The sequence below is a fragment of the Rhinoraja longicauda genome, chromosome 35 (genome assembly GCF_053455715.1).
Source record: "Rhinoraja longicauda isolate Sanriku21f chromosome 35, sRhiLon1.1, whole genome shotgun sequence".
Lineage (NCBI taxonomy): Eukaryota > Metazoa > Chordata > Chondrichthyes > Rajiformes > Arhynchobatidae > Rhinoraja > Rhinoraja longicauda.
In genome coordinates this window covers 5,696,864-5,709,921 of record NC_135987.1, presented here as the reverse complement: position 1 = coordinate 5,709,921, position 13,058 = coordinate 5,696,864, and the positions used below count along the sequence as shown (strand labels likewise).

General features: G+C 42.1%; 1 protein-coding gene across 4 annotated transcripts in view; it reads right to left on the bottom strand.

Moving 5' to 3' along the window:
• Window positions 1-13,058, bottom strand: part of LOC144610043 (bone morphogenetic protein receptor type-1A-like) — a 185,540-nt gene that overhangs the window by 24,242 nt on the left and 148,240 nt on the right. For all 4 annotated transcript variants that reach the window (XM_078428516.1, XM_078428517.1, XM_078428518.1 and 1 more), the window contains 2 exons: window positions 10,813-10,945; window positions 8,843-8,945 (listed from right to left, as the gene is read on the bottom strand). In XM_078428516.1, coding sequence (XP_078284642.1) covers window positions 8,843-8,945; window positions 10,813-10,945 — 236 coding nt within the window. The remainder of the gene's footprint in view (window positions 1-8,842; window positions 8,946-10,812; window positions 10,946-13,058) is intronic.

The following is a 13,058-nucleotide window of genomic DNA, read 5'->3' as shown; positions in this document are numbered from 1 at the left end:
ATTGTGACATCATACGCTGAGGAGTTTCAGGAAATGGGTTAGAAAGTGATTTTTTAAACTTTAAAATGTCTGTAGCTTTTAAAATGTAGCTTCAATTTGAATGAGAGTTGTTAGAGATTATGCCCAGGATAATGGTGAGTAACGTGGTGCAAAAATTGTGGCGCTATTGTGCACCATTTTGGCTGTGCGAAGCACCAAAGTTATGGTGTGCACAAACACACATAGTACACCAAACATCACAAGAACACAAGAAATGCATATATAGGCTAAATCGGGGTAGAGAAATGGCAGATGGAGCTAAATCAGACAAATGTGATGATGTGCGTTTTAGGAGGCCGAATGCAAGGGAATAGTAAATGGCAGGACCCTTAGAAACATTGATTTCTAGAGGGGTCTTGGGGTATAAGACCCCAGCTCCCTGAAACCAGCAATACAAGTGGGTTGGCTGGTAAAGAAGATATAAAGAAGAGGGTGGCACGGTAACATAGTGGTAGAGTTACAGCGCCAGAGACCCGGGTTCGATCCTGACTACGTGAGCTTGTCTGTATGGAGTTTGTACGTTCTCCCCGTGACATGCGAGGGTTTTCTCCGGGTGCTCCGATTTCCTCCCACACTCCAAAGACATACAGGTTTGTAGGTTAATTGGCTTGGTAAAATTTTTAATTGCCCCTAGTGTAAGATAGTGTTAATGTGTGGGGGGATCGCTGGTCAGCATGGACTCGGTGGGCTGAAGGGCCTGTTTCCATGCTGTATCTCTAAAGTAAACTAAATTATACGACCTCGTATTTTTATATGGTATATAAAATATACTAATCCTCAGTCCATGCCAGTATATTAGACCCATCACAATTTACAATAATTTTGAATAATAAACATGTACAGGACATTTTTAAATATCATCCTAAACATCCAAATACACCCCATCAACCCATACAGGAAGGAGGTTGAGAACCTCGTAACCTGGTACCAAGTCATCAACCTTTCCCTCAATGTCAGCAAGACAAAGGAGATTGTGATCAATTTCAGAAAGCAAAGTAGTAAACAAACCCCAGTGTGCATTTGATGGTGCCGAATTGGAGATGGTTGAAAGCTTCAAGTTCTTAGGGGTAAATATCACCAGCAACTCGTCCTGGACTAACCATATCAAAGCAATGGCCAAGAAAGCACCAACGTCTCTACTTCCTTAGGCTTAGAAGTTCAGCATGTCCCTAACAACTCTCACTCCCTTCTTCAGATGTGCCGTGGAAAGCATTTTATCGGGATGCATCACAGCATGGTTTGGGAACAGCTCCATCCAAGACCGCAAGAAATTGCGGAGAGTTGTGGACATAGCCCAAACCATCACGCAAACCAATCTCCCTTCCATTGACTCCATCTACACCACGCTGCCTCAGCAAGGCCACCAGCATAGTCAAGAACCAGTCTCACCCTGGTCACTTCCTCTTCTCCCCTCTCACATCAAGCAAGAGGTACGGAGGTTTGAAAACGCACACCTCCAGTTTCAGGAACAGTTTCTTCCCAGCTGTTATCAGACAACTGAACGGTCCTCTCATCAGCTAGAGTGCAGTCCTGACATCCAATCTACCTCATTGTAGATCTTTGAACTATCTTACAATACAATACAATACAATACAAACTTTATTGTCATTGTGCAGTGTACAAGTACAGAGACAACGAAATGCAGTTAGCATCTTAACCAGAGTGCATGCGATGGAATAGTAAAACATATAATATATACCGTAATTCAGTAGCGGTAGTGGAAATTCCGGTGAGCGAGATCAGTCACTGATGGGAGGAGTGCCCGAGGGGGGGGTGGGGGGGATGGCAGCAATCACCGAAGCGCAGAGTTAAGTAAGGTAACGACCGCAGGAAAGAAGCTGTTCCTGAACCTACAGGTCCGGGAACGGAGAGACCTGTAGCGCCTCCCAGATGGGAGGAGGGTAAACAATCTGTGGTTGGGGTGAGAGCTGTCCTTGACGATGCAGCGCGCCCTTCGCAGACATTGCCTACTCTGGATAGACTCAATGGAGGGGAGTGAGGAACCGGTGATGCGTTGGGCAGTTTTCACCACCCTCTGCAGTGCTTTCCGGTCGGAGACAGAGCAGTTGCCATACCATACTGTGATACAGTTAGTAAGGATGCTCTCGATAGTGCAGCGGTAGAAGTTCACCAGAATCGGAGGAGACAGATGGACCTTCTTTAGTCTCCTCAGGAAGAAGAGACGCTGGTGAGCCTTCTTGATCAGTGTTGAGGTATTGTGGGTCCAAGAGAGGTCATCAGAAATGTTGACACCCAAGAACCTGAAACTGGAAACACGCTCCACCTCCGTCCCGTTAATATGGATGGGGGTGTGCGTACCACCCCTAGTCCTTCTGTAGTCCACAATGAGCTCCTTGGTCTTCTTGGTGATAAGGACCAGGTTGTTGTCAGCGCACCACGTTTCAAGTAGCTGGACCTCCTCCCTATAGGCCGACTCATCGTTGTCGCTGATGAGGCCAATCACCGTTGTATCATCTGCAAACTTAATAATGGTGTTAGAACCATGTACAGGTGTGCAGTTGTAAGTGAAAAGGGAGTAGAGGAGAGGGCTCAGCACACAGCCCTGTGGAACGCCGGTGTTCAGGGTGATGGTTGAGGAGGTGTCGTTGTCTAATCTAACAGACTGGGGTCTGTTGGTTAGAAAGTCCAATATCCAATTGCAGAGGGAGGGGTTGATGCTCAGGTCGTTGAGTTTGGCAATCAGTTTGGAAGGGATGATGGTGTTGAATGCTGAGCTGAAATCGATAAACAGCATTCTCACGTAGGTGTCTCTGTTGTCAAGGTGGGAGAGGGCGGAGTGAAGTGCCGTGGAGATGGCATCCTCCGTACTCCTGTTCTGGCGGTAGGCGAACTGATAGGGGTCCCGTATGGGAGGTAGGCAGCCTTTGAAGTGTGCCAAGATCAGCCTCTCGAAGCACTTAGTGATGATGGGAGTAAGTGCAACTGGGCGGAAGTCGTTGAGGCTCGCTGCAGTGGAGTGTTTTGGCACCGGCACGATGGAGGTGGTTTTAAGACTCGTAGGGACAGCTGCTTGGGCAAGTGACAAGTTGAAGATGTCAGTCCAAACATCTGTCAGCTGCGCAGCACAGACCCTGAGGATGTGCCCGGGGATACCATCAGGGCCAGCAGCCTTCCGTGCATTAATCCTGCTCAATGCCGTACACGTCGGTGGGGGTGAGGTGCTGATGATCAGCAGGGAGCACAGCCTTGATGGCCACCTCTTGATTGTCCCTGTCAAAGCGGCCATAAAAGTGATTAAGCTCCTCAAGGAAGGAGGCGTCGCTGGATGTGGGGATCGAGTTGGTGGGTTTGTAATCCGTGATGGCCTGAATGCCTTGCCACACGCGTCGCCGAGTCGGAGTTGTTCTTGAAGTGCTCCTCGATCTTTAGCTTGTAGCTGTGCTTGGCCTTCTTGATGCCCCTCTTCAGGTTAGCCCTGGAAGAACTGTAGGCCCGAGCCTCACCTGACCTGAAAGCGGTGTCATGTGCTTTCAGCAGTAGTCTGACCTCACTATTCATCCATGGCTTCTGATTCGGGAATATGGTAATCCGTTTGAGGGTGGTGACACTGTTAATGGTGGAATTGATAAAATCCAGAACGGAGGAGGTATAAGAGTCAATGTCCGTGTGGGAGTCAAGGGTGGCCTGAGCTGCAAACACACTCCTGTCAGCGTTTCCAAAACGCTGCTGAAGTGAGAAGTCCGCTTCGTCTGACCAAACTTTAACTGTCCTCACTGTGGGTTTCACCCGTCTGATGAATGGGGAGTACTTAGGGAGCAGGAATAATGAGAGGTGATCAGACAGACCAAGATGGGGGAGGGGGACAGCTTTGTAGGCCTCAGCCATGTTTGTATAAACTTTGTCCAGTATCTTATCTACTCTAGTGGCGCAGGAGACATGTTGATGGAATTTGGGGAGTACAGTCTTCAAGTTGGAGTGATTAAAGTCACACGCAACAATGAAGGCTGCCTCAGGATTGTGAGTCTGTTGTTTACTTATGGCAGTATGCAGGTCTTTCATTGCAAGCTTAGTATTAGCATTCGGAGGAATATAGGCTGCAGTCACAACAGTAGATGTAAACTCTCTGGGCAGATAAAGCGGTCTGCATTTGACCATGAGAAACTCTAGGTTAACTGAGCAGTGACTCTCGATGAAGGTAGTGTCTGTGCACCAAGTTTTGTTTACATAGATGCACAGACCCCCACCTCTGGTCTTACCGGAGTCAGTTGTTCTGTCCGCTCGGAGTATATGACGCCCCGTTAGCTCAATAGCGCTATCAGGAACGTCGTTGTTAAGCCATGTTTCCATGAAAATCATGATGTTGCAGTCCTTAATCCAATTGTGGGAGGTAATCCGCAGCCGGAGTTCATCCATTTTGTTCGCCAATGATCGTACGTTGGCAAGGAAAAGGCTAGGAATTGATGGCCTGTGTGGAGTTAGCACTAGCCTAGCCTTTAAGCCACCTCGGCATCCACGGCGGTGTTTACGTTCGCTGCACCGTATATGGGCGCTTCCGGTCGGCCGAGCTGGCTTGGTACGCTCTGCTGACCTGGCCAGTTCAGGAGCGAAATGAAGTTCGCCTAAAAAGTTGTCATAGTTGCAGGAACCGATGCAGGAACCGATGTTTAAGAGCTCCTGTCGGTTGTATGATAAGTGTGCAAGACTATTCCGTGTGAACAGGCATGAGACAAATAAGCAAATTACTATAAAATCGCAGATTCTGGTGAGACACAGGGAGTCGGATGTGCCCGCGCCGCCATCTTAATCGGACTTCAATGTTATATCTTACACTAAATGTTGTACCCTTTATCTGTACACTGTGGACGGCATAATTGTATTCATATTGCTTGATTTTGCTTTCATAAATCTATGGGAATTTTTCTAGAACCTATTAAATTTTAGTGGAAGATAATCCATTTTGACTATTTTCAGATACCTCATTCACAACCATAAGGTGAACTTATTTTCAATTTCATTAATTCCTCCAATAATAATGTAAATTTCTTCAAGCTCCTCACTTTGTCCCCACCTGCAGTTTTTCATTACCTTCAGAGTACGTTTGGTATCTTCTTCAGTGAACAGTAATGCAATGTCTTTATTGTCCCTGCTATGTTTCATTCCTCAATATAATTTCGCCTGTCTCAAACTGTAAAGGACTTACGACCACCTTTGCTAATTTCTTAATTGTTATACTTTCATTCTTTCAAAAGTGTTTGCAGCCTGGTTTAATGTTTATCCTGGACAAATCTTATATTCTACCTTCCTTTTCCTCAATAATGCCCTGGTCCTCCTGTGCTGAATTTTGAACTTACCACAACATTCAAGACTGCTGTTTTTTTGACAATGTTAAATGCCTTCCCTTTGGCTTAGCACCATCTTTAACTTATCAACCTTGCTGAAACGACTTTTCAAATTGGTCCTTTTCCCGTGAAAAAAGCTTTTAATTCTTTAAATGATAGATGCTGCTTGTTCAGTGCCATGCCTTTAAAGCAGTTTCCAAATCCACCAGAGCTAACCCATGCCTTTTGTATTTTGAATTATTTAGATTTTAAACGTCGGTTTCAGACTGAACTAAAGCACTTGCAATTTTTATTTAAGACCACTGCTCACTAAACGGTCCCTGACTACCAGTTAATCAATTAACACATTCTCATTATTTTCATTAATTTGCGCTGCATGCTTTTACTGTTAATTCGGCTTTCCCAGTCTATAGTGTAGATTAAAATCCCTATAATTATTGTATAATTTATGTAACCCTTTCAGTTATATTAACATTGTGTTCACCCAGGAAACAGTCTGGAATTAGCAACAAACAACAAATTCCCAGTTGACTCCTTGTTTAATCTGTTTAAAAACATACAAGCAGTTCTGTTATAACGTAATAGTTGGTTTCCTAAGAAATCCTACATTACAGAGAATTGCCTTATCAAAACAATTCAGTCAATAGGGAAAAGTGGATTATCAGCTAGAGTGTTTCAGACCTGTTATAATAAAGATATTTTTCACACAGACACAAGGAACTGCAGATGCTGAAATCTGAAACGCAAAGTGCTGGAGGAACTCAGCGGGTCACACAGCATCTGTGGAAGGAATGGATAGGTGACGTTTTGGATCAGGACCTCTCTTCAGATTGATTCTAGTAGGGGATAATAGAAAGCTGACTTTCAAAACTAAAGCTCTTTTTAATAGCTATGAGTTTATTTATGTCACTGTGTAAGGCAAAAATACTAAAGGTTATATTGTTTAATAGAGTATCATTGCACAAGTGTCAATAGAAATGATTGAGGTGGTGGCTGTTTTCTTAAGGGATACTGGCGGTATGATAACGATGAGAAGGTTACATGAAAAACTCCCTCCTTCACAGTTGTTTTTCTGTTGTCAATTTCAAAAATGACTTTTAAATGATTCTCTCGTTTCCTATTGAAATTGCACTCTAACCAATTTGCCCAGGTAATGCAGACAGCGTTCTCTACTTCATCAATCACAATATATCCAATCTGCATTATGGAAACACGTGTAAGGCTCGACTGGTTCTGGAGTGCAGGCACTATAGACTGAACTGTTTTTCCATTAGTTCTAAAGATTAGGTCTACTCCAGTTGCAAGCTTTTTGAAGATGAACATAGAACAGTACAGCACAGGAACAATCCCTTTGGCCCACTATGTCTGCCAAGAATATCATGCCAAATTAAACTAACTCCTTCTACTTGCATGCGATCTTTACAACTTAATTCCCTGCATATTCAAGTGTCTACCTAAACGCCTCTGAAACAACACCATTGTATCTGCTTCCATCACCATCCCTGGCAGCATATTTCAGGCACCTACCAATATCTGTGTAAAAGACTTGCTTTGCACATTTCCCTAGCTTGCCTTAAAAGCAAAGCCCTCTAGTCTTTACCATTTTCATCTTGGGAAAACAGTTCTGACAATCTCTCATAATTTTATATACTTCTATCAGGTCTCCCCTCAACCTCTGACGCTCCAGAGAAAACAATCCAAGTTTGTTCAACCTCTCCTTATAGCTAATTTGCTTTGATTCAGGCTGCATTGTGGTAAACCTCTCTGCACCCTCTCCAAAACCTCCACATCCTTGCTGTAATAGAGCAATCAGAACTGCAGACAATACTCCAAATGCAGCCTCACCCAAAGCTTGATAAAGCTGTAACGTGATTTCCTGACTCTTATACTCGATGCTTTAACCGATGAAGGCAAACATACCAAATGAGAACCAGCAATGTGAAGAGATGGACTGAAAAAATGACTTGGCCTTGCTTGACACTTGTCTTCACACAGATTGGCTCTGCAGTCGAGCCTCTAGTTTGAATTGAAGCTTCCATCCCATCATAAAGCAAATGTAAAATGGAGGTAAATTGTGCAGCCGCCAAATTGAAGGATTTGACTGGTTAATGCAGTCAAAGGTTAAAAATGACCAGTTTGGAGAGTTTGGTGCTTCTCCTCTGTTTTTTTTTGCAAGTTGCTGAGCAGTAATGACCGTGTCCATTGTTTCTCCTTTAGATGGAATCCATGGTAATTTGCGGAGCAGCTTTTCACAGATTGTATTGAGGAGCAGCTTTTTACAGATTATGTTGAGGAGCAGCTTTTTACAGATTGTGTGAGGAGCAGCTTTTTACAGATTGTGTGAGGAGCAGCTTTTTACAGATTGTGTTGTGGTGATGACGTTTCCCGGGAGAGCCTCTCTAGACTTACCACTGATGGATGTTTCTCATTTCTTGAAGACTGCAATTTTGAGGTCCCTAGAATAGCTTCCTCTTTCCAGATGTGGACAATAAGGTTGTGGATTTAATACTGAATCTCCTCACCAGTTTGAGAATTCCAACAGGGATACCATCTGCTCGCACGGATTTGTTCCTATTTTGTAGTTCACGTATGGTGGTTTTGACTTTGTCATCAGCCAGGCCGGAAGGAATAACACTGACGTGGGGTAGAGACAATGGTGCCCATGTCAAGGACAGAGTCATGGCCAAGGAGCCCGTTTGTTGAAGTGTTTGTTTCAGCAGTGCTGATTGCCATTCTGTTTTTGACATTCACCTTTGTTCTTGGCTCTCAGCTGGGTGAGATCATAGCTATTTGTGTCATCATTAGCCTTGTCAACGTTGAAGAACCCAAGCTTGTCAGCCAGTTGCTAGGCTTCCTACGCTCTTTCCATCCATCATCTATTCTTTAGGTCATGGATGCTCAGTTGGAATGTGGCCCTCAGGTCCCTGTTAATTTTTTACTTTTTCTTTGAGTTATGGTTACACTTCTGAATCAAGAGTGCCCTGTATTTGTGGTTAATTAACTCCCCAAATTAATTAGACTATCAAAACAGTCTCCTCACTGGTACTAATTATGGTGGACTTCAGTGGACAGCCTGCAGTTCCTGCTGGCTGGAAGTCAACAGGTCACTTTGTGAGGTATTATTTAAGAAAAGCTACCTTGTTTGGTCCTTAAGAACTTCAACACTGTGTTGTGGTGACGTTTGTTTCTACGCTGGTGTTTTAAGTCTATTTTGATGGAGATGATAAAGCAAATTTGTTGATCAGTCTACCAGTCATTAGTAAATGTCAAGGTGTGGGAATAACAGATTAAATAATGGTCAGTGTTAAATGAAGCTAAACTTAACTCAATACTACAGTATGACACCTCTGATGTATTTTTAACCCTACTACTTACTACTTAACTACTTACTTGAAAGCAAAACTAAATCAAAAATACAGATCAGAAAGGCTAATCACAAGGTGCACAGCTAAAATAAGAATGTACCTTAATTCAATACTGCGGTCAATTTGTATCAGTCTTACCTTGCACTGGAAATCTGCTCCTTCTAACCTCATGCAGCCAGAACCAAGGGTAGTTTCCCCATTTTCATCTTCTTCAATAATGGCAAAACAATTACCATTTGTTCTGTATAATAAAAATATATCAGTAAGATAATGAGGTAAGATCAGAAAGATAATAGGTGATCATAGAATGAGCCATGCTATCAAGTTACCTGCGTGCTTGGTGTTAACTGAGCAATAGGAATTCCATCTGCCATTCTTGAACGGGAATTTGTGAATATTTTGTCCAATGTCTTGTAAAATTCAAAGACAGTGAATAGACCAGGTTTGGAATGGGATTTGTTAAAGATTATAATAATGAATCTTTTGTAATTTTTATTGGTAAAATGGTAGAGCAAGAACAACACAAATGTGTGTTTTTTTTTTGTGTTTTTTAAGCAAGTTAAATAACAATTTTGGCAATTAGATGGGTAATCGCCAAGAAGCAGTCAAAAGGATAGTTTACATCAGGAAGAATTAGCACTGGAAATAAAACCCTCCTGGCAGCCTTGCTGAATTAAATTGATCAGAATTTCCATAAATATGTGGTGAGGAAGATAATTCAGCAAGATAAGGGTGGCATGGTGGCATAACGGCAGAGTTGCTGCCTTACAGCATAGACCCGGGTTTGACCCTGACTATGGGTGCTGCCTGTATGAAGCTTGTACGTTCTCCCCGTGACCTGTGAGGGTTTTCTCTGGGTGCTCCGAATTCCTCCAACACTCCAAAGACGTACAGGCTTGTAGGTTAATTGGCTTGGTAAAATTGTAAATTGCCCCTAGTGTGCGTATGATAGTGTTAATGTGCGGGGATTGCTGGTCGGAGCGGATTCGGTGGGCCGAAGGGCCTGTTTCCGTGCTGTATCTTTAAACTGAACAAAAATTATTTCCGATTTTGGACTTTAGTTGGTTGAAAATTTTATCATGGGTTATGGATTGCCTGAAAATAAGACCAGAGATATGTGTCACCAAATTTTGTGGAAGCAGGATGTGGTAAACTAAGGAGTTGCAGAATGAAGATACACAACTCAGTCTTTGCTCTGCAATATTCTCCATCAAACCGAAGGAATTAAAACTCATGGCAACATTATCAGCACCTAAATGACCTGTTGCAATCACTCCGAAGATTATCCTCAACATGTTCATTTGATGGCCTACTATACATAGAACATTGTTTCATAATCTGCAGGCAATACCAAAACAAAAGCAGAAATATTAAGAGTCTGAAAACTAAATTTGCAGCTGCTCTAAGTTAAAAATAATAAATGAGAATCTGCATAACTTCAATAAAATTTATTGGCACAAAAAAGGCCACTGCCAAATCATACTGCCATAATAAAGGCTAAAATTAGCAAGTGACAACAGAAATGCCCAAAATAACTTACTGAAATTATGAGGTAATAGGAATGCATTTTCAATTTAGTAAGAGCTGTGACACGAGAATCACAGACCACAGCTAGAAACATTAATTACATTGTGTGGCCACGATTTTAGATATAAGTTTCAAGTGCAATGTTGCATACTTAATGTTGTGTACATTTTCTAACTCCACATGTAATAAATAATAGGAAATATGTTCCAATTACTTATAAATTAATGATGAACAGTTTTTTTCCCTGGGTCTGATCACGACCAAGGAGGCATGGGACAAGTATAGGAAACTGGGATCAAGCAAAGCTGTGGAGGAATTTCGGGAACTGAGGAGCAATACTTAAGAAGGAAATCAGAAGGCCAAAAGAAGGGCAGGAGATAGCTCTGGCAGATAATATTAAGGGAAATCAAAAAGATATAAGAACATTAAGGGAAAGATGTGACCAGAGAGAGAATAGGGCCCCTAGGAAACCAAAGCAGTCATCTCTGTGTGGAGATCCAAACATCTACTCTACTTTACAGCTACTGCATCATGAAGACTGTACAGTGCACTTTTTTTCCAGAACTGAGAGTGAGACTTACTTGCAGGTATTATTGCCTTCGTCAGTTGCACAGTGACCAGAACAATAACAATGAAGCCTTGGCTCTGCATCTTCAGGTGCGATTGTAACACCATTTGGCTTCATGCCTGTTAGCTTGTTGTCGAGATTCTGACCTTGAAAGAAGAAAAATATAAATGGTTATTAAGGCAAGGAGATATCGTGAAACTTAAATCAAACAACAGAAATTTTATATTTCACGGAAGTGGCTGCCATAGCATGGACTCAATTGACCAATTACCGGCACTGTATTTCTCTGAACTCAGCTTTCCCAGATCTGCGAGATAATATACATGATCATGATAGTCCCAGAAAAGACAAAGGTTGGAGTAACTCAGTGGGTCAGGCAGCATTCTGGAGAACGTGGATAGGCGACGTTTCGGGTCAGGTCTCTTCTCTAGTCTGAAGAAGTGTCCTGACCTGAAACATCACCTATCCATATTCTCCAGAGTCACCTATCCATGTACTCCAGCACTTTGTGTCTTTTTTCTCCTAAACCAGCATTTGCAGTTCCTTGTTTCATGATAATCCTAGAATTGAATGGCAACAAAGTACCAATGATATACTAGAATACTCCATTTTAGAACTATTAAAAATGAAATTAAAACATCTTAAATACTTTTACATAATTCAAAAACATTAAGCTAAACACATTCAATGAAAAAGAAAGCTCAACCTCCCATCCTCTTGCCTTTACTGCTTGCAATTTGATATTCCGCATGGCTCGTGGGTCAGAGGACAGATTCTGCTGCACGAAGGTTGGTCAATCACCATGTTCCTGCACAGCTGTTGGACTCCATGTGGATTCCAGCAACAGAGCGCAAGTTTCCAGAAGAGCTTAGATAGTAACTTTAGGAATTCTACACTCCCAGTGCAGCTGTCAGCAAAATCTGGGCGATGTCTTTGTCACTGCCATTCACTGAACAGACGTCTGGTAGCAAAGAGTCCAACAATCCAGATATCGTAAGTTCAAATCTATTAGGAAATTGAATTTAATAATTTGTAGGCTCCCACAGAAAATCAAGTCAAAAGTTGTCTGATGCTTAATTTAGAAAAATATGGAAATTGCCTCCTCTTTTCATAGTTCTATCTATCTGTCTAGGACGGCACGGTGGCGCAGCGGTAGAGTTGCTGCCTTACATCGCCAGAGACCCGGGTTTGATACTGACTATGGGAGCTTGACTGTATGGAGTTTGTACGTTCTCCCTGTGACCTGCCTGGGTTTTTTCCCCAGAGATCTTTGGTTTCCTCCTACACCCCAAACACGTACAGGTTTGTAGGTCAATTGGCTTGGTATAAATGTAAATTGTCTCTAGTATGTGAAAGATGGTGTTCTTCACACTGTAGAATTGCTGGTCAGTGTGAACTCATGCTTTATCTCTAAACTAAACGCAGTATCATATTAGGTGATTGGTCTTAATGCTCTAGGGACAATTAGGACGAATGCCATAAATGACATTGGTGTCGTCCAGGGGGAAATAAAAGCAAGAGTGGCCATGTGACAAGAATGTATCAAACATTTTGCTAGGTTCCAAACACAAAAATACGTTATGGTAGTCAAAAGCAACAGAACAATGATTTTCTAAACAGGTTTTAAAAATGTTACATACGCACACACCAGTCTCACCCAATTTGTAAGTTTGTTTACAATAACAAAATATATTTACATTCAATGGAACAAAGTAACTGGAAATTGCTGTGAGCAATTTGAAATTTGCATGTTGGTCTGAATATTTTTGGCAACCATTAAAAGACAGGACATGGAACAAGCAACTCACAAACTAATTGTTTCCTTTCATTGTTAAAATCGGAACCATCCCAGTACAATTACTTCCTATGGGGTTATTTAATTGTAAATTAAATGCTCGAAATGACTTGGCCCATGAAAGATTAGAATTTTGTTAGAATTATTATCTTATTTATCAAAAATCAAATTATAAGCAAAGCTTTCCAGATCGGCAATAGCACTCAATGGGATGTGGCACATATTAAAATAGAAATGAGCTTTGCAGCACCAATTAGCAAATCACCCAAAGGAATAGGAAGTACTTTTCAGGTAATTAATCACCATCCATACTGGAATGGGAAGATTGGACAATTGTACATTAGATTCGTATATGCTGATTTACAAAAAAGACACAAAGTGCTGGAGTAACTCAGCAGGTCTGGCAGTATCTCGGTAGAATATGGATAAGTGACAGACACAAAAAGCTGGAGTAACTCAGTGGG